At 63.1% G+C, this 20,733-nt stretch overlaps 1 protein-coding gene across 3 annotated transcripts; it reads left to right on the forward strand.

Moving 5' to 3' along the window:
• The first annotated feature begins 240 nt into the window (after nucleotides 1-240).
• Nucleotides 241-15,213, forward strand: LMBR1L (limb development membrane protein 1 like). Of its 3 annotated transcripts, none has more exons than XM_050924927.1 (17): nucleotides 241-425; nucleotides 6,747-6,831; nucleotides 9,255-9,291; nucleotides 9,707-9,846; nucleotides 9,944-10,047; nucleotides 10,144-10,270; nucleotides 10,747-10,815; nucleotides 11,689-11,753; nucleotides 12,034-12,109; nucleotides 12,210-12,293; nucleotides 12,501-12,577; nucleotides 12,742-12,819; nucleotides 13,174-13,247; nucleotides 13,461-13,551; nucleotides 14,066-14,132; nucleotides 14,442-14,603; nucleotides 14,806-15,213. In XM_050924927.1, the coding sequence occupies exons 1-17, from the start codon at nucleotides 354-356 to the stop codon at nucleotides 14,862-14,864; spliced, it is 1,467 nt and encodes a 488-aa protein (XP_050780884.1). In that variant the 5' UTR covers nucleotides 241-353; the 3' UTR covers nucleotides 14,865-15,213. The 3 variants fall into 3 exon arrangements, with proteins under 3 accessions (XP_050780884.1, XP_050780885.1, XP_050780886.1); XM_050924929.1 differs by having other exon boundaries at nucleotides 243-425; nucleotides 9,260-9,291; XM_050924928.1 differs by lacking the exon at nucleotides 12,742-12,819.
• Nucleotides 15,214-20,733: the final 5,520 nt, after the last annotated feature.

A 20,733-nucleotide genomic window follows, 5' to 3' on the forward strand; every position in this document is an offset into this window, starting at 1 on the left:
GACCCGCCCCCAAAGCTGCCCGTGCGTGCGGCCGGCAGGGCCCGATCCCTGCCCCGGGCCCAGGTGGGAGCGGAGCTCCGAGCTCGGCCTATCGGGGACAGCTCCCGCCCCAGCCAATGAGCAGCGGCCGATTCAATTAGCTGCAGCCAATGAGCCCTTCGCATGGCTGGGACGGGCGGTGTCGCCCCGCCCCCGAGAGCGGCGCGGCTCGGGGCCCTTTAAGAGCGGAGCGCGGCGGCCCCCGCGCGGATACAGTGTAGCCAGCGCCGGGCAGCGCCTTAAAGGGGCCGGCGCAGCCTGAGCCGAGGGGCGGCCTGAGCCCTGAGCCCTGCCCCAGCCATGCGGGGCGCGGGATGGAGCCGGCGGAGCTCGACGTGCTGGGGCTGCGGGAGCAGCTGTTCCACGAGCGGGTCCGAGAGTGCCTGGTGAGCGGGGGCCGGTACCACGGGGGTGGGCTCAGGAGGGGCAGCGCCAGCCCCTGCTGCTGGCGGGGCACGTGGGCGGCATTAAGCCCCTGGGGTGGGGGGAGCTGCGCAGAGCAGGGGGGTGGAGGGTCCGAGGGGGTCTTGGTGGGGTCCGAGGGGGTCTCAGTGGGGTCCCAGTCCCTTTGCTGGAGCCCTGGGGTGGCAGCAGTGGGGGTGCTGGCAAGGGCCAGGTGCAGTAGGTTGCCTGGGGCCCTTGAATCCCGCTCAGGGGCTCAGGTGACTGGCCCAAGTTGCTGTTGGTGGGGCTGGGTCAGTGATCCGGGCAGGGAAAGCGCCTGGTGCCTGGCTCCGAGTTGGAGCAAGAAAAACAAAACTTTTTGCCCCCCTTCAGCCCTCCACTGTTGGTGCCCTGCCGAAAATGTGCTCAGGAGCTCGTAACCGCCTGTGGGTTTGTAACGTGTTTCACCCCGAACTGGTGTGTGAGGTGCCTGCGGGAGCTGCTTCGGCCCTGCTGAAATGCAGCTACTTCTGATGCGTGGCGTGGCAGGACCCCGACAGCTGCATGGGATGGGACATCGAGAGGCCTTGGGTCAAACTGCCTGAGCCTCCATGTTTTTACCCCCACCCCACTGTCCCACAAAAAGGGGGAGCCTTTGGGAGCCCTAGGGGCAAAGCAGCAGCTGGGTGAGACTCTGGTCTGAGTTACTGTGGTCACTGGGTCTTGCTGTGGCCCCCGCCCTATACCGTTACCCCCGGCTTTGGACGTCTTGTTCTTCTGTGACCGTTCTCTCTGCTAGACACCCCTCCCTGTCCGCACGCCCCTCTTATCTCTCTTGGAGGCATCTTGAGCTGTGGTTGCCTTTAAAGATTGCGCCTGTGCTGAGTCTGCAGAGCCATTTCCCCCAGCTCGAGAGGGGCTGCCTTGCAGTGGATCAGGGGAGCCACCCATGGCTGACACCTGTGTCAAAACATCACGGTTGGCCCCGTGTCAGTGGGGATGAGGCTGCATTTGGGTGCAGATCACAGCGCTGCTGCGTCACGACAACATCAGCTGAGGGCTGTTTTGACACCTGATGCCCGCCGCAGCTCGGTTTCCCAGCATCAGCTAGAAAGGGGGGGATCTAATGAGAAACTTTTGGGGACATGCTCTGCCCAGAGGCAGCTGCCTGGCTTATCTCTGTGCCACGGTATTCAGAGGGGTTTGGCAGCAGGGGAGAGGTTCTTGCCATTGCTGCTGTTCCCCTCGCTCTCTGGGCATGTAACCCATCTCTGTGTGGCTGGATATTCCTCACCCCTGTCCAAGGGGTCTCCAGCCTCTTAGCAGGGTTTCAAGTGTGGTAGCAGCGACCGTGATCTGCTTAGCAGAGAGAGTTTGGGCCTTATGCAGTGTGAGTGGCTGTCCCAAGGGCACCGCGTCTCCACGGAGACTGGACTTCCACGGGGTATTGTCCCCGGTATCCAAAAACATGTAGGGAAAAGAATTCTCCCTCGCCACCCCAGTCCAAACCGTGCAGTGCCACCTGGGAGTCCTTCTCCATGGGACACTGTAGCAGCACCAGCTGGTGCCAAGGTCATAGCTCTCAGTGTGATTGTAACCAGGTAGTTTGGGAATTCGGAGGCTCCTAGCAGGATCCTCGTCTCCCTGGCTGTGGTGGGATCCGGACTGGGCAGCTGCAGTCATGACTAGGAACATACCCTCTTGCCAGCAGGACTCTGGTGTCAGGGGGGAAAAAACATGTTGAAACCATTTGACATCTGTGTCCTAACCAGCCCACCATGACTCCAGTGTCAGCTGGGCGGTGGGGTTTCCAGCCCCTCCTCTGCCAGTGTCGGCAGCCCCTCGACTTGAGCTGTGTTGGGGGGTGGGGGACCGTGGTTACAGATGGCAGCCTGCTGGCCCTGTTACCCAGGGCTCCGTCTTGCAGGAGTCCTGGCTCCTGGCATTTGTAACCAGCTCCCCCTGCCCCACATGGGGAATTTTGTGGCTTAGAGGGGGCCTTCCCGAGTGGAGGCCCTTGGGTCAGCCGGTCTGAAACAGGCCAGTGCTTGGAGCAAGGCAAACTCTGCCTCCGAGCCAACCCCGCTCCGCTAGCTGTGCCAGAGAAACGAGCTGACAGCCAGCCCAGAGGCAGGCAGCCTGCACACCAGGGCCCTGCTATCCTGCTTGGCAGGCCAGGGGGAGGGAAGCAGCTGGGTTTGTTTTTCCTGCTGAGTTAACATCAGTTAAAGGGTTCAGGGCTGAAGAATTTCCAAGCCTGTCCTGGCGGATCTGTCTGCACATAGCCAGTGCCTGAGCCCCTCCTGTTGGACTGGGAGGTCCACATGGCTGCTGCTCCATGGGGGAGGGGTGTTATTCAGCTGGCTTCCCCCACCATCCCACTCGCTGCCCCCAGTCTCCGCAGGTTGGTAAAATAATGTCACTTTATGAAGACTGAAGCACCTCCAGGCAAAGCTGGGTTGGAGTCAGCGTGAGTGCCAAGGGGGACAGAGCACCCAAGGTTGCAGGGAGTCGAGAACCCAGGAGTCCTGGCCCCCTGACCCCTCCTGTAAAACCTAGGCCATGCTCCCTGTCTGGGGAAGAGAACCCAGGAGTCTTGGCTCCCCTATCCCTTGCTGTAGCCATGAGGTGACGCTGGCTCCTCAGTTGTGGGTCCCCCAAAGAGGGGCTTTGGTGGCAGGCTGTTGGAGGTGGTGCTAGTGGCTGCATGGAGGGCACATCCATTCGTGGAGTCATGGGGGCTGGTTGGTTTGGGGGGCCCCACAGGGTTGGCCAGGCATGGCAGCCAAAGCAGGGCAGTGGCTTTAGAACGCCTGGGTTCTGGTTTCCCATCTCTGCCACTGACTTACCGTGATACCTTGGTTGAGTCACTCTCACCTGGTGTGAAGGGATGAGGATGCTGCTCTGCCTGGGTGGGGGTGTGGTGGAGGATAACAGGCTGGGATTGCAGACAAGCTCTGCTGTCCTGGGACCCGTGGCAGGGAGGGAGGGGGAAGTCAGAGTCTAGGACCTGCTCAAGCAGAGTCCTGCCTGGCTCTGTTGCTGGGGCAGCAGAAACTCCTTTGCTTGGCACAGGCAGCGGGGAGCTAACTTGACCTTCCAGTGCACATGCTGTGCCTTGCATAAGACCTAGTGCCTCAGTGCCAGGGGAGCTAACCCTGCTGGGAATGCAGGTGCCATGCACCGCCTGTCTCAGCTTAGCCCTTTGTCCCAGAGGCAATAAGTGGGGGGCTGGGCAGGGCAGGTAGCAGAGGGGCTGGGGGATCCCCCGGATCATTCAGTGGCTTTGCACGAGGGTCTGTGCTCACTGGGTGGGGCAGAGGAGGAGCCCTTGTGGCCCCAGGTGCTCTGCATGTGTGGTCTCCATGGTGCACGGGTGCTGCTGGATGGCAGCCGAGCTCAGGTTCTGCACCTCTCCAGTCCCATCACCCATCGAGTTCCTGGCTCCATCGCCTCGGGGTGCTAAGGCACTCGAGGGATGGGGTCTGGACGGTGCTGAAAGCTCCAGATGTGGTGGGGGATTTGCAAACAGCTTTTATTTCCCTGCATCCCCGCTGCTCCCACCACAGAAACCCCGTTAAGTCCTTTCCTGCCCAGCGTCCCTGGGATTCTGAGCTGGAAAAGACTTAAATGAGTCCCCTCCCCCCTCTGCCAGCAGAGGAAGAGCTGGGACATGCTGGCCAATGTGGATACCGGCCCTGGGGCTAGGGGCCAACATGGCCTGTGGTGGCGGGAGTGGGGCTGTGTGGTCCAGAACAGGACTGGCCTTCAGGACCTGCAGACCCCTGAAGGGGGGATAAAGAGCCATGTGGAGCATTCGCTCCCTGAGGGGTGCGTGGGTGTCGGGGAGGGGAGGTGCTGCTCAGAACTGAGGTCACAGCCCTTGGGTGTCTGCGATTGCGTCCGGGAGCAGCAGGGAGAGTTCTCTGCTCTCCTGGGATGAATCTCTCGTCCCTTCCCTGAAGGCGCTGGCACTGATGGTCTAACGCTGGATAGGTTGGTTATCTGTGCAGCTGTTCAATCCCTGTTTGAATTCTGCTAAATCCTGTGGCAGGGAGTTCTGCAGGCTAGCTAAGTATTGTGTGATTAACAGGTTTCCTTTGTATGTATTGAAGTGGCCACCCTTTAATTTCTGAACCCGTGTGGCTGAAGGGTCCTGTGTAGGGCTGGGCTGCTGGGCCTTCTAGAGGTGCTGGCTGGCTCCCCGCAGCATGAGAGCTCGGATTGGTCTCTGCCAGCTTCTAGCACTGACCTACTAGGAGGACGTCAGAGCGGGTGTGGCCCCAGAGCCTTCAGACAGGTGCAGCCTTCGAGGGGTTAACCCTGGGCCAGTTCTTTGAGAGCCCTACATTTAAACCACCTAAACCTGAATGACTGTACGGCTGGTGGCTGCTGTGAGCTCTGGGCTGGGACGTCTGACGTGTGCAGCCCGAGATACCAGCTCATTGGCATTGCAGACACTGCTGCCTCTCTGTACAGGCACTTCCTTTGCCTGGGGATGCAGAACCAGCTGTGCTGGGACCCAGCCTGGGTTTTCTCCAGCTGCTGAGCTTTTAGCAGCGATCAGCCTCTTCTGTCATTGGGGTTTCAACCGCTTTGCCCCACGCGCCAGGCCTGGTGGCTCTAGGAGGGGCTGGCCTGCCAGCGGGGCCTGCTGCTTCTGGAGGGGTTCAGGTTGTGCTGATCTCCAAGGAGTCTCCAGGCCTGCTAGGGTATGGTCCAGAGTGCAGTGGGAGTCCGCCAGCACTCGCCCGGCCAGCCCGGACAGTCGGTGCTTCTCGAGGCAAAGCTCAGAAACAGACCCGGGGGGAGAGGCGTGAGCTGGGGGGTGGGAAGGGGAATGAATTTGTGCTGATGCAATGCAACCTTTGCGCCTGGCCTGTCTGACACGGGCTGCGAGTGATCAAAGGTCCTTGTGTTCTTAAAACGTTGCCTTCTCTGCTTGGACCTCGGAGTGCGGCTCGGGGTGGGTGAGCTGTGTTCCCGGGTGCTGCCTGCAGCTCCGCTGGGGACTTTGCTGGCTTCCTTCCAATCACTGCCATGGCTTTAATGCCAGTGGCAGGTGGGATTACCCAGGCCCCGGTGACACAAATTCGGAGCCTAAACACCTTTGTGGGCCTAGGCCAAATTCTCCTCTGTTCGTTCAGAGACTGATTTTTCCAGCTTGCCCTGAAATTTATCCGCCCCCGACTATGCCCTGCTCCAATTGCCCCTGCAAGATGCAAACTCCACCAACACAATCGCCTCCCTGCCCCGTCCTGTCGCCCTGTGCAGCGAATACCCACACAGTTACGGGCTGAGCTCACAGCCAGGGGTCGTGGGTCATTTTAGGCCAACGGATGCTGTGGCGCAGCAGGGCAGGGACCTACCTGGATAGAGCCCAGTGTGGTGCAGAGTCTGACAATGGACCTGGGGGCATCCTGAGCCACTCAGTCAAGGGAGCCCCAGAAACATGTCATGGGGGCATTAAAAGATATGGGCAGAATGTCTGGAAACTCTGGCGTGCACATGTGCGGGGCTTCTGGGCTGCCATGCTGGTAGCATCCGCAGTGCAAAGGGACGCTGCTGGGGGCAGCTGAGCGGATCTGGGGCTGGCCACTTCGTGGGAGGTCCTCTTCTGGGTCCAGGCCTGGACTTCCTAAAAGTCGGCTCCTCCTAGCCCAGCAGCTCCTGTCCCGGTGCTGCTGGGAGACAGACCCGCTGGCTGTGGGGCTAATGCAATGCGCAGCTGGGGGGCAGGACCTTGAATCTGCACCTCATGCACTAGCAGCCGAACAGCCTGCAGTCACCTCGCTAGTACCAGCAGATTCGTGGAGATGGAGGGGCTGGCACTGCTGGGGGGGAGGGAGGTATCCGGCATTGTCCCTGTGCCCCAGGCTGGCAGCTCTAGCTTGGAGGGTATTGTGAGCTACATCATTTTCCCCTCCTACCCCTTCTGCTTGGGCATCGGTGGGACAACAGCTGCAGGGGCAACCCACAGAGGTCTCCGGGCTTCAGGGCGTCCCATTTCCAGCTGGGATGGGGTCAGGCAGAAATCAGTATAGAAGCCCTGTCCCCACCCCCAGTGCAACGCTGGGTGTTGTGTGGTGGGCAGGCCGCGGGCTGTTGTCCCGCGAGACACCCAGCGCGAGCTGCTCCTGGTGGGGGCACCACGGCTCTGCGCTGGGATTCCTGCCTGGGGTGTCAGTGCTTTCCCTGCAGCTGCTCTTCAGGGCTTGGATAGTGGCAAATGTGGAGGTGGATTGAGTGGGGGAACGGGGAGCACAGAGGGTGGGATCCAGCTGCCTGGGCCACCTCTGACCCATGCGTCCCTCCCTCTGCAGATCTGCACACTGCTCTTCGCCAGCCTCTACATCCTGTGCCACTTCATCATAACCCGCTTCAAGAAACATGCAGACTTCACCACAGGTAACCGGCCGGGCCCCCGCTCCTGGCTCTGGCTGCCCTTTCCTGCACGGGGCGGGCACCCGGCTCTGAGCCATGCCCCCTGGCCTCTCCGCTCGTGCTATGGGGAGGGAGGGGGGCAGCGTTTGTTGAATTCCAGCTCCTAGGCCTGCAGCAGCCCCCCTGCCAGGGGCCAAATCTCCTGCCACAGCTCTGCTGTGCATTGTTTGGTGCATCCCTAGGGGAGACCCCATCCCCCTGGGGAGGGCCCCTCTTGGTTTGTTTACATTGCTGCTGGATTGTGGTTGCCATGGACACTCCCCCCCCAAACCCCCTCCCGGAGCTGGGCTCAGAGCCCAGCATCTCCTGAGCGTTGCCCGGTGCTGTCGCTAAGTGCAGTGTTGTCACCGTGGCGTTTCCCTCCCCGGGGCCGTGCAGTGAGCCCAGGACTGGATGTCAGGGGGCCGGGGGGAAGAGCAGGGAGATGGGGCTGAAACATCAGGCCCCCTATGGCAGGAGAGCTGCCCGGTGGCCTCTCCGCCTGACCCAGCATCGTCCTTGTCCTCCCTGAGGAGTTCTCTTACCAAAGGCCGAACCCGAACCCACCCAGTTCTCTGGGCAGCATTTCCATAGTTTTTACTGCTGCCCTGCAGCGGCCACGGTGCTGAAACGCCCGGCCCAACGCTGACTCCTGGATCTGGCCTGGCGCTGAGCCTCCTCCCCCACAGACGGGTTCTGGGGTGCAAGGAACAGCTGCTGCAGCTGGGGTGGGGGGGCTTGGTGAGCGTCAGGAGGGGAACTGGGCTGGGAGCATTCAGGTTGACACGGAGCCAGGCAGGGCTGGCTGGGGAGCAGGAGGAGCGGAGATGTGTGATCTGAATATGGATGGGAGCTGCTGGCGGCTTGGTGGGAGCAAAGGCGGAGCGGAGATCGGGGACGGGGTCTGCTGAGCCCTTTGTGAGGAGGTGCTGTCTTGTCACTGGCCCCCTGTCCAGCCTCTTCCACTTTTCCCATTGCTTGGGCCATCTCTGAAGGGGTTGGTTGGTGTAGTGAAATCCAAGCCCAGCATGTGGGGAGGGAGAGCTCAGGGGTCTGAGCATTGGCCTGCTAAACCCAGGGCTGGGAGTTCAATCCTTGAGGGGGCCACTTAGGGAACTGGGATAAAAATCTGTCTGGGGATTGGGCCTGCTTTGAGCAGGGAGTGGGACTAGAACCTCCTGAGGTCCCTTCCAACCCTGATAGTCTATGAAAGTCCTATGATTCCTGGGGGTCGGGGTGGGGGCTGTGTCTGGGTGGGCAGAGCTCCCCCCCACGCTCGCCTGGCCGATGTTGCTACCCAGGAGATCTGTGCACAGGCCCCAGGGGTGTCAGACACACAGGTGCAGGCCCCAGAACCCTGTCTTTGGGAGACACCAGCAGGCACCTGGGCTTGTCTGAGTCACTGATGCCCCTATCTCTTTGTTGCACGTGTGTGGAAATGGACGCACCCACGTTCCTGTCCCTGCCGGTTCGTGCTTTGGATTGAACCCGCTGGGGGTGCCAATGGCTGCTGATGGGTCAGCTGCTTTACTAAGGAAATGGCAAATAATCACAGTCAGCCAGATTTACCGAGTGTGAACCAGATCAGTAACCACAAATACAGAGAGGAGGGGTTAATTCTCCCCAAGCCAGGGCTACAGCCAGCAGTGGGATGCTGCTGAGGTTGGTCGGTCAGTCTGTCTACACAGACATCTTAGCCTGTTACCGTGGGCACAAACACCCCAAAATTACTTGGTGCCCTCTGACCCTAGTACTTCAGTTCCCGGGCACTCTGCCCTGGCTGTCCCAGGCTGTTGGAAATCCACGCCGAGTTTTTAGCAGCAGTTCTCTGTTTTTATTATTGTCACAAACCTCAGCACAGTTCTCTGCGTGCCCCTAGAACATAGGCGTTTGTATGGTTTTTAATGTGGCTCGGCACAGAGATGCTGGGGAGAAGGGCTTGCTTTAGCATAAGTGTGGATTCTCTTAAACACCTAATATTGGCTGAATAATTCTGGTCCCAGTGCTCTCCGGCCCCGTCCCTGCGCCAGGACATCTGGCCGCAGGGCAGTGAGGGAGGGATGTGTCTGGGACAAGCTGCAAGCCTGGGTGTTCCCGCAGCACCTGGGACCCCTGCTGCGATCGGGTGCAGAGAGACCCTGCCCCCGAACAGTGCCCATTTCCCATAGGCGAGGCAGACAGAGGCCCCTTCTCGCCATCTTAGCGCTGGAGGCAGAGGGGCCTCGCTGGAGTCACTAGCGGAGCTGAGTCCTGGCCCGGCAGCCCCAGGCCCATGAAACCTCTTGCCCCACCCACCCCACAAAACCTAGTTGCGGCTCTTGGCCGAAGCTGCCCTGACTCTGCCCCGTGAGTGTAACGAGCTGAGGATTTCGGCTGAGCTGACTGGATTTCTCCCCCACTCTCTGCAGTTGAGGATGACGAGGATGCTGCTGTCGACAGAATTGCGTAAGTTCCTGGCTGTCACTTCCTGCTGAGTGTGCTGGGACAGGGCAGGTCTGAGGATCGCAGGTTGAGCAGGGGGTTGGGGCTCAGGACTCCTGGGTTCTATCCCGAGTTCGAGTCGGGGACGGGCAGCGGCTAATGCATCTCTCCCCAAGGCACATGCTGGTTTGTCTCTGAGCTGCTCCGTGCACTGAGACCTGGCAGAACTCGTGTTGCTGGCTGCCTTGGGGTGAGGTGTGGCCAGCAGTCACTCCGGTGTGCTGCCTGCTCACATTCCAGCCATGGCGGGGGCTGCCGTCTCTCCCCCACCCCGGTCCCCTCGCTGGCTCTGCCCTGGGGCCTATTCGTGAGGCTGGCTGGGGTGGGGGCGGAGGAGCCACGTGGGAGCAGGGCAAGGCTCATGCGAGTCCTCCCCCAGGCTGTCGATGTGCACCTTCACGCTGGCTGTCTCGCTGGGAGCCGTCCTGCTGCTGCCCTTCTCCATCGTCACCAACGAGGTGCTGCTGCTCTTCCCGCACAACTACTACATCCAGTGGCTGAATGGCTCCCTGATCCACGGTGAGCGTCCCCTCGCTCTGCCTCACCCCACCAGCCTGGGCAGCTCTGCCCTGGGGCTGGCCCTGGGGGCTCTGCTAACCTGCCCGTCTCTCCTTAGGCCTCTGGAATCTGGTCTTCCTCTTCTCCAACCTCTCCCTGGTCTTCCTCATGCCCTTCGCATATTTCTTCACCGAGTCCGAGGGCTTCGCGGGATCCAAGAAGGTACCAGCTGCCCGGCCCGTCTCCCTCCCCTCCCCTCCCCCCCCCCCCCCCCGGTGCCACTCGCACCATGTTAAACTCCTGTCTCCCCGCTTGCAGGGCATCCTGGCCCGAGTCTACGAGACTTTCGTGGTGCTGCTGCTGCTGACCCTGCTGGTGCTGGGGATGGTCTGGGTGGCATCAGCCATTGTGGACGAGGATGCGGGCAGCCGGGAATCACTCTATGGTGAGTGGCCAGGCAGCGCGAGCTCCCCACGGGGCGGGGGGGTCGTGTGCTCTCAGACCAAGGACCAGGACTCCTGGGTTCTTTTCCTAGTTCTGGGAAAGGGGAGTGTGTTCCAGGGGCTAGGGCCTGGACTTCTGCATTGAATTTTTCATCTCCACCAGTGGCTTGTTATGAGAGAGACAAAACTCTGCCCTGCCCCATGCCTCAGTTTCCATATCTGCATAGTGGGGTGATTGGTTGTCCCCCCCTTGGTGTGATGCTCTGGGGTGAAAGGGTGACGTGCCCTATCAGACGTGCTAGTTAATGGCCTCCCCCTCACCCTCACCCCTACCCTGCTCTGCTGGGAGTGACTGTCTCCTGCTGAGTGCCAAGGAATCACATTCCCTGCCCCTCCTCCAGCCCTGGCACCCAGGGTCTCCCAGGCCCCTGGCTTACCGCAGCCTGGGTGTGTAATGTTAACCCTCTCCTCTCCACAGACCTGTGGGAATACTACCTCCCCTACCTCTACTCCTGCATCTCGCTCTTTGGGGTGCTGTTGCTGCTGTGTAAGTGGATGTTGGATTTCTTTGGGAGCGGGAGGGCGGGATCTGGGGTCCAAGATGAGTTACCTCCCAAACAAATGCAAGGGGGCAGGCTGGCAATATGGTTGGGGTGCCGGGCTGGGACCCTGGAGACCTACCTTCTGTTCCTGTCTCTGACACAGACTGCCTGCGGGCGGTGTCTAATGAAGTGGGGCTCGTGTAGTTCGACCGGGAGCTTCTTGGGACAGGGTCTGTCCCTTCCCGCAAACAAAGGCCCATGCAAGCCCCTGTAGCCAGACCCTGCCTCCAGCCCTGAGCCCTACATCTCCTACTCGGCCTGCTGGACATTTTTCAGGAGCTTCCAAGCTGGCTCCGGTCCAGAAAAGTCCTGCTGGGAACGGAGAGGCCGGAATTCCAGCAACAGGTTATCCAGGTCAGGGGGGTGGGGGTGGAGATTTCCCTGGCCAGTCCCTTTTGGGTGGTGCTGGGGTCTCCGTGACAGACGGGCTGATGCCACCAGGCCAGGTACCCACAGGGTGGAGCGTGCACTCTAGCCAGGCTGGCTCCTGGAGGGGGCATTGCTCCCCCGGACACCCTGCCACACCTCGTGGCCATGGAACAGAGCAGCTTTGTTCATCAGAGGGGTCTCCCGCTGCTCTCCGGGCTTGGTCCGGGTTAGGAAAGGAACGGGGGTGTGTGTGTGTGTGATTTCATCGAGCCCAGAGCTGCCTCACCGGCTCTCGGTGCTGAGACCACGAAGGCCCCAGGCTCGAACCCGCCCTGCTGGCATAAACCGACCGGCCCGACCCCTTGGGTTCCTTTTGCCAATAGACTAGTGCCCCCTGCTGGTACTGGTGTCTGTCCTCACCCTGCTCCTTTGCTCTGTGTCCCCCGCAGTGTGCACGCCCATCGGCCTCTCCCGCATGTTCACCGTCACTGGGAAGCTGCTGGTCAAGCCCCGGGTAAGGCTCCCTCTTCCTGTCCTCGCCCCATCTCCTGCTCCCCACCCCCGCCGGGGGATGCTGAGCGGAGAGGGGAACCCCTTGTTTGCTGGGGGCCAAGCCCCCACTGCGGTGCCTGCTGGGGTGGGGTAGGGGGGCAGGCGTTCCAGTCTCTCCCTATGCTGCGGGGGACCTGGCGGGGGTTGGGGTATCCATGGGTCAAGCCCTCAGTGGGGGAGGGACGGGGTGTTGCTCTCCCAGCTGCATGGTGGCTAACGGGCTCCATGCTCTCCCCCCGCAGCTGCTGGAGGATCTGCACGAGCAGCTGAACTGCACAAGGTTCGAGGAAGCCGCCCTCTCCCGCAAGATCTCTGCCGGTGAGTGTCCCCAATCCCCCACCCCCAGGCTCTTGCCAACGGCCCCTTCCTGGAGGGGCTCGGCCCCTAGTTCATCTCTCGGGATTCTGTCCTTCTGCAGGTCCCACCTCCTGCTGGCTCAGCTTGAGTGCAGCTCTGCTCCGGGAGCAGTTCCTGGCCATCCAGAGCCGGAGACTGGCGCTGGGTAAGGAGCGGGGGTGGGGAGATAGCAGGTTTGGGGGTGGGGGTCAGAGGGTGATGGAGCAGGACTCCTGGGTTCTCTCCCTGCTTGCTGGGCGGTGAGATCATTTGGATGCTCTGATCTGAGTGGGACAGGGGGGAAGCGTGGGGGGGGAGGGGGAGGGGAGCCTCAACCATTGCTCACCAAGGGGTGTCCTGTGTTTCCCGGCAGAGCTGCGGCGTGGTGCCTCGCCCTGGCAGCGGAATCTGGGCTACCCCCTGGCCATGCTGTGCCTCCTGGCGCTGACGGTAGGTGCTGGGGGTGGGAGAGGGAGGGGACGTGCCTGATGTCTGTGCCTCAGTTTCCCTGCTTGTCGGGGGTGGGGGGTGATTCTCTGTGGAGCTGCCTGGGGAAAGACCTCCCGAGGGTCCCGGTAGGAGGCCGCACTGACCTCCCCTGTGGTCCTTCCCAGGGCATCTCTGTGCTCGTTGTCTGTTTCCACACGCTGGAGCTGCTGCTGGATGATGCTGCCATGCCACGGGGGATTCAGGTACCATGGGGGTGGGGATTCTGAGCGGAGTTTAACCCTTCCCTCTCTGCCCTGGGCCCATGCATGAAACAAGTTTGCTGGGTCTTAGCCCAGTTCCCAATAGACACAGCATCAGCAACAGGGAGACCCAGCTATCTAGCCCCATAGCAAGGACCCTCCAGGTCAGGGGCGGGGGGTTTACCCTGCACTGCATGGTCTGTGCCCGCCCCATGTATCCATGGGGGGAAGTGTTCACAGGTTACAGCGTGAAAGGGCTCCGGGATGTCCTGTGACACAAGCCCAGAGCTGGGTGATCAGTTCCTGCTCCAATCTGCCCTCCACACCAACCCCCTTCTCTGCTCTCTCTCCCTGCAGGATGCGCCCCTGGGGCAAGTCTCCTTCTCCATCTTTGGGTCCTTCGGTGCCGCTCTGCAGGTGGTTCTCATCTTGTATCCTTGGGGTGTGCAGCCCCAGCCCCTCCATCTGATCCCTGCAAGGGGGCTGCTTTCTCTGGGCCCTCTGGAGCAGTGCCCGCCAGCCCAGTGCCCCCCTTCCCTGCCCCTTTGGGTGCTGTGCCCACATCCCAGTCCCTGCACTGGCTCTCTGGGCCCAACAGATCTCCCCCCCCCCCCCCGTTATTCCTTCTTAACCCCTGGACTCAGCTATCTGATGGTCTCCTCAGTCGTGGGCTTCTACAGCTCCCCCCTGTTTACGAGGCTGCTCCCTGCGAGGCAGGATACCCCCATGACCAAGGTAAGTGGTATCTGCCCCTCTGCCACCGGGGGCCCCCTGGCCCAGGGCAGCCAGGGCCGCTTTCTACCCGCAGGCAGCCACCAGCTGACCACCGTGCCATGGCCCCAGGACCAGGGCTGCACTCGGGACGCCTGGGTTTTCTTCTGCTGCTGGAGGCGGCTGCACTGCATCATCTCGCCACAGGAGGGCGCCATGCACCCAGCGCCAGGCTGGATGGGGAGAAGCCCGGTTGTGAGCTGCCCCCCAGCTCTGCGTGGATGCTCAGCGGGAGCCCCCCGCCTGCCCTAGGGCCAGAGTCCAGATGGGGGTCTTGGTTCCGTAATTCTAGGGGTGGGGCTGCTGATCCTGGCCAGAGTGGGCCTCAGGTGTCTTGGGGCTCGCTGGGCTGCAGATACTGAGTTGCGGCGGTGAGCGGGGGGACTGGAGGGCTCCTGTGCCCACACTGGGGTGCAGCACCCATAGGGGCAGGGGGAGTCTGGCTCCCAGGTTCAAGGCCTGTCTTTCCCCCACCCAGATCATTGGGAACTGCGTGTCCTTGCTGGTGCTCAGCTCCGCGCTGCCCGTCTTCTCCAGGACACTGGGTGAGTCTCCTGCGGCCGTGCTGGGCTCCGGGGCACCGTGCGCCCCTGGGGTGGGACTGAGTGGCTCCCAATATGCACATGCATCCCCTGCACTGGGCCAGCAGAACTGCCCCATCCAGTTTGCTGGGGGTTGGAGCTCTGGAGCAGCTGCTATGGGGCTGTAGGTTGGGATTGAGGGGCAGAGGCAGAGCTGTATGTGTGGGGGACCCTGGGGCTGTGGGTCAGTAAGGAGGGGAGTTGGGGCTGCAAGGGGAGGTGCAGTGGGGCCCAGCCTCTCTGAGCGGAGCGCTCAGCCTCTCTCCTTTGCAGGAATCACGCGGTTTGACCTCCTGGGCGACTTTGGCAGGTTTAACTGGCTGGGGAATTTCTACATCGTTTTCCTCTACAACATGCTCTTCGCTGCCCTCACCACCCTGTGCCTGGTGAAGAAGTTTACGTGGGCCGTGCGGGCCGAGCTCATCCGAGCCTTTGGTGAGTCCTGGCTGGGGAGCCGGTCCCTGGGCCAGGGGGTGTCAGTGTCACTGGCCTGCAGGGCCCTGGGGGAGGCAATTTGCCGGTGAGCCGGGGCTGTGGGTGAATGGGCTCCTGGCCCTGCTGCGTGATGGGCAGGGAGGGGAAATGTCAGCATAGCCCCTAATCAGTCTCTCTTCTCCCCTCCCCCCCATCCCCTCAGGTTTGCACAAGCTGCCCCTGCCTGTGCCACGCACCCGCCAGCCCAGCAAGCTCTGCTAGGACGAGTCTGGCGCCAGTCAACGGCTGGGACATGGGGGCTGCTGCGGCCCCTCTAGGCCATGGGCGGGGGCCAGCCCCAGCCCTGACTCAATGGAGTTATTTGAGTCTCCTGCATTCTGAGCCGAAGGACCGTGGACCCTGTGGAAGGGGTGGGGCCTGGATGACTCCGCCTTGTCTGCTTCTGACCAATGGCCTGCTGGCGAGAAGGGGCCAGGCTCCTCCTGTGGTGCTGATGCTGCATTGGGATGGGGGACACTGAGGAGGGGTCTCCCCAGGTTGGGGAGACAAGAGAATTTGTACCTGTGGGACTGCTGCTGAGCAGCCCCCCCCACCCCTGCTCGAGCCTCCGGGGGGGCGATGGCAGCTCCAGGTACCATGCAGGAAGATGTATGGGATTATAATGGGAGCTGATGGCAGCAGGGGGTGCTGTGCAGAGGGAGTAGGGCCCTGGCTGTGGGGGGCTCCTAGCTCGTCCAGCCCCAGCCTCTCCCAGCAGGGGGTGCTGTGGGGAGCAGGGGTTTAGCAGGTGCTGAAGTTGCCTCACTGGACTTGTTGCTAAACTCCCCTGCTGGCCCCAAGCCCCTGGGCAGACCCCTGGAGCCGCGGTTCCATACCTCACGGACGTGCACTAGGTGGTTGCTGGCCGCACTTGCATCTGCTTCGCTGGCTGTGGCCCCTGTCTGGGCCTTTTCATTTTATTTTATTTATTTATTTTGAACAGCCGATGCCCTGACCTGTTATGGGTGAAATATCCCCCTTCCCCCCTGCAGTAAGACCCTCCCCTCACCCAGTGAGCTGAGCCCCTCCCTTCTCTGTTTATTCAGCCCCGGGCTGCTCCTGTCTGACACTGTGACTTAGTGTGGGGCTCCAGGGCGGGGTATGGAGCTGGGGAGGTGTCTGGGTGGGGTGGGGTAGGGGGGCTCATCATTCAAACAGCTGGGGGTTTCTTTCTCACCCTGGGCTGTAGGGGGAGAAGAAGGCGCTCTGGCTATAGACACACCCTATCTAGCAAGGGCCAAGCTCTGGTGCCTGATCCTGCCTCTGAGGGGGAGGAGTGGGGAGATTCTCTCCTTGGAGGGGGGGTATTTAGAGGCCTGGGGGGAGGCTATAACTATCAATCCATCCTCCCGTTGCATTAGAGCTGGGGGCGGGGGGCTGCAGACCTGGAAGGGGTGTGGGCCAGGATCTCTACTCCTTCCTGCTGTGTTCCTCCTTGGCCCTGCCCCAGACCATGGGAGCCCAGGGCCAGCTTTGCATTGTATCATGAGTGGGTCAGGTCTCTGTGCTGGCAGGTGCTAGTGACAATGCAGATCAGCTATCAACAGATGTGTGTGTTTTTTATTTAAATAATAAAAAGTGTCTTTTAATACATGGTGGGGGGCTAGCGGCCTGCGAGACACTGCCTCTGTCTGATGCAATTCCTGCTGGGAAATGTGGTTCCCAGCTCCTGGAGTGCCACCCACACACCCACCCTGCTGCATCTGAACACCGCTGGGCCTGCCCTGCCCCTTGGGTTCCTGCATCTCGAGCTGGGCACAACTCGTTCCTCCCCTAGGTGCTGGGGCCCATGCAGAGCTGCACCCCATCTCTGGGCCTGCTCTGGCTGCAGGGGGGAACTGGGGGTGTTGCAGAAGGAGCAGGGTGTCTGGCACATGCAAATAGGCAAGTGAATATGCACACACAGCTTCCTTCCTTTCCCCTGCCCCCATCGTGGAAGGTCCCACACCCTGTCTGACCCCCGCCCCCCTTTTGCAGTTGGGTGTAATTACCCATTTTCCTGGCTGTAGCTAATGAGCCTCTTCCAGCTCCCCAGCCCTGGGGGAGGCAGTGGAAAAAGCCGGGCAAAGGTGAGGGCTGGACTGCTGGGTGGGTTCCTGGCTTTCAGGGCCCATTTCTCCTGCCTCCCCCTCCCCACCCCGCAGGCAGAGTCACTGCCAGGTTCTGCGGGCGGCAGGGGGCCCAGGCTGGGCTAATGCAGCAGCTGGGGGCTCGCTGAGAAGGGGAGCAGGCAGTCTGTCACTCTGAGCGTAGGGGGGCTGTAGGTTGGGAATGAGGGGTAGCAGCAGAGCAGTGGGGGAAGGGAGCCAAGGGGGCTGGGGGTTAGGACTGGGGGAGGGGAGGAAGGGAGCCAGGGCTGGGATGGCAAGGTTGCCAATGACTTGTTCACCTTTCGGCCCAGCTCTACTTGGCTCTAGGGGCCTCTCGGCCCCACCTCCATGTTCCTTCTGAACATAAGAACGGCCAGACTGGCTCAGACCAAGGGTCCCTCCAGCCCAGTGTCTTGTTGGCCGACAGTGGCCAGTGCCAAACAGAACCAGGAATTGCCATTCCCAGCTTCTGGCAAACAGAGGCCAGGGACCCCGTCCCTGCCCAGCCTGGCTAGTAGCCACTGATGGACCCCTGGCCTCTGAGCTTAACTGGTTCTTTTCTGAACCCTGCTATAGTCCTGGCCTTCCCACAGTCCTCTATGGGGGAGTTCATGTGAGGGGGCAGTGAAGCCTCCAGCCACAGGCCAATTCATGGGGTGTTGGTCACTCACGCAGAGGAAACTGCCCCAGTGCCAAACCTTCCCACCCATCCTGCCCCATCTCTCCAGAGGCGGGGGCAGCCACAGGGGGCTGGGAACTGGCCCTGCCTGGCTGTCACAGCTGGGAGGTTGCTGTCTCTTCCCTCACCCCGCCCAACCTCCTGTTTTTACAGGGGCTGAGCAGGAAGCTGGGTGTATATCGCAGGAAATGGGGCCATAGCTGCCCAGTTTCCCTGGAACATGTTCTCCTCCCAGTGCCCCCGGCCCAGCACTGTGATCCACCCACCCCAGGCTGTGTCTCGTCCACTGTGGGGAGCTGGCTCAGCCCTCTCAGAGCATGGGCACCAGGCCGCCACCTGGGCCTTGGACCCACAACCTGCCTGTAGGCAGCAGAGCCACCCTGGGGGTGGTTTGGGGCCCTGGGGCACAGAGCCGGCAGGGGTGTGTGTGGGCCGGCTAGGGTGCAGGGACCCTGGGGCAAAGAGCCGGCGGGGGGGGTGTGGGCTGGCTAGGGGTGCAGGGACCCTGGGGCACAGAGGCGGGGTGGGGCTGGCTGGCGGGGGGCCTTGGGGCACAGAGCTGGCGGGGGGGGTATGGGCCAGCTAGGGGTGCAGGGACCCTGGGGCACAGAACTGGCGGGGGGGGGTGTGGGCCGGCTAGGGGTGCAGGGACCCTGGGGCACAGAGGCGGGGTGGGGCTGGCTGGCGGGGGGCCTTGGGGCACAGAGCCAGCAGGGGGTGGGCTTGGGGGCACCTTGGGGCACAGAGCTGGCAGGGTGTGTGTGTGGGCCAGCTAGGAGTGCAGGGACCCTGGGGCATAGAGCCGGGGGGGGGGCGGCTTGGGGGGGTCTTGGGGCACAGAGCCGGCAGGGGGTGTGTGTGGGCCAGCTAGGAGTGCAGGGACCCTGGGGCATAGAGCCAGTGGGGGGGGGGCGGCTTGGGGGGGCCTTGGGGCACAGAGCTGGCAGGGGGTGTGTGTGGGCCAGCTAGGAGTGCAGGGACCCTGGGGCATAGAGCCGGCAGGGGGTGGGGGGGGCCCGGCTGGAGGGGGGTCCTTGGGGCACAGAACTGGCAGGGAGGTGGGCCTTGGGGCACAGAGCCAGCGCGGGGGGGGGCCGGCTAGGGGTGCAGGGAGCCTGGGGGGGCGGCTGGGGGGGTTCTTGGGGCACAGAGCCAGCGGGGGCCGGCTAGAGGTGCAGGGACCCTGGGGCACAGAGCCTAGGGGGGCTGGCTGGAGGGGGGGCCTTGGGGTACAGAGCCGGCGGGAGGGGTGGGGGGCGGCTGTGGGGGGGGCTTGGGGCACAGAGCCGGTGGGGGCTGGGGGGGCCTTGGGGCACAGAGCCAGCGCGGGGGGGGCCGGCTAGGGGTGCAGGGATCCTGGGGCACAGAGCCTGGGGGGGCGGCTGGGGGGGGTCCTTGGGGCACAGAGCCAGCGGGAGGGGTGGGGGGGCGGCTGTGGGGGGGGGCTTGGGGCACAGAGCCGGCGGGGGGGGGGGCCGGGCTGAGGTCACTTTCTGCTCCCCCCTTTAGTGTGAATTTAAGTTCGGGTCCTTTGAGCAGCGTCTCAAGGCCAATGAGACTGAGCGGAGTCTGCCCTCTGCTGGCCGGAGCCGGAAGTGCTGCAGCCCCGAGCCCTGGGGGGGGCGGGTCTCCCCAGGTTTCAGACGTGGCTGCCGAGTTTTTGGGGGCCCCCAGGCTGGAAGCTGCACCTCCCCCGCCCCTGGGGCTGGGCCTCTCCAGCACCTACGACTCCAGCTGGGACCCTTGGGCGAGCAGGGCTGCCAACCCTCCCGGATTGTCCTGGAGTCTCCAGGAATAAGGATGAGTCTTTAATTAAAGGATACGTCATGTGATGAAACCTCCAGGAATAGCCTGCCGAAAATTGGCAACCCTATGGGCGAGGCAGGTGCCGGATGGGGGCGGAGGACGCACCCTGGGAAAGGCCGGGCTGGCTCAGACCTGGGCCCATCTACCCGGGTCTCCAGCAATGGCCGGGGCGCCGCTCCAGAGAGCGCAGGCGGTTGAGGGCACCCTGCTCCCAGGCTAAATTCCCACCTGACCCCCCCCCGACTGGGCCCCAGGCCTGTCGTGGGGGGGGGCTATGGCCCTGTGAGGGAGGGGAACTGCAGCTCGGTTGGGGTGCCCTCATTTCCCCAGCGAATTAGGATCTTTAACCCTCCTGGGTGGGGGGGTAGATCTGCAATTTGGCACCCAAGCCCCACCCCCCCCCGGATGCAGGCAGCCCCTGGGAGACCAGAGGTGGGTTTACACTGGCCTGCAGGGGCCCGCTGCGGACTTCACCCCGGAGGGGAGTGGGGTGCAAAGGGCGGGCTGAGGTGGAAAGAGGGAAGGGAGGGGGTGGGGACGTGGGCTGGGGGTGCTGGGAGGGGAGGAGGGCGCAGTGGGGGGTGGAAGACTTGGGGGTGCAGGGAATGGGGGGGCCGGCAGTGGGGATGCGCTGGGCCCCACTGTGACAGGAGTAAGGCCACCTGTCAGGGGCGCGCTTCGGAGAAGGGCAGAGGCGCGTTCCCGCTAGCGCCAGGTGGGGCGCGCCGCGCGCCGCGCGCGGTTGGAGTTTCGCGCAGGTGAAAGGGCGGGAGCGCGCCCCAAGAGCGCGCTCAAGTGCACCGAGGCTGGTAGTGCGCTAGGACGCGCGTGCAGGATCCAGAGGGGTTACACACGGGAGCAAAGAGGTTACGCGGGGACGCGCGCTGGGTGCACGGCGCGCCAGTGACCGCTGGCCGGGGCCCCGCGGGGGCGGCACCGGGGGGATGTGGCCGCCGCTCCCGGGGGACGGACTCTTAAAGGCGGAGCCGGGAGCCTGGCAGGGGCAGCAGCAGCGAAGGACCCGGCGGGGCGGCCCAGTGGCTGGGAGCAGCAGAGAGACGCGGCCCGGGGCGCACGACTGGCACCCAAGGGTCCTTGCACCAGGGGGCGCAGCCTAGCACCCAGGGTACCTGGGCATGGCGGTGCCAGGAGGGGTCCCGGGATCCTAGAGGCGGCGGTGCCCGGAGGGGTCCCCGGTTCCTAGGGGCAGCGGTGCCCAGAGAGGCCCCGGGGGCGGCGGTGCCAGGAGGGGTCCCCGGTTCCTAGGGGCGGCGGTGTCCGGAGGGGTCCCCGGTTCCTAGGGGCGGCGGTGCCCGGAGGGGTCCCGGGTTCCTAGAGGCGGCGGTGCCCAGAGAGGCCCCGGAGGCGGCGGTGCCCGGAGGGGTCCCGGGTTCCTAGGGGCGGCGGTGCCCGGAGGGGTCCCGGGTTCCTAGGGGCGGCGGTGCCCGGAGGGGTCCCGGGTTCCTAGGGGCGGCGGTGCCCGGAGGGGTCCCGGGTTCCTGGGGGCGGCGGTGCC

This window comes from Gopherus flavomarginatus, chromosome 16, assembly GCF_025201925.1.
Source record: "Gopherus flavomarginatus isolate rGopFla2 chromosome 16, rGopFla2.mat.asm, whole genome shotgun sequence".
NCBI lineage: Eukaryota > Metazoa > Chordata > Testudines > Testudinidae > Gopherus > Gopherus flavomarginatus.

Coding starts and splice junctions, on each gene's coding strand:
- LMBR1L (XM_050924927.1), top strand. CDS start 354: ATGGAGCCGGCGGAGCTCGACGTGCTGGGGCTGCGGGAGCAGCTGTTC. Junction 11,754..12,033: donor AGCTGCTGGTCAAGCCCCGG/GTAAGGCTCCCT, acceptor CTCCCCCCGCAG/CTGCTGGAGGATCTGCACGA. Junction 13,552..14,065: donor AGGATACCCCCATGACCAAG/GTAAGTGGTATC, acceptor TCCCCCACCCAG/ATCATTGGGAACTGCGTGTC.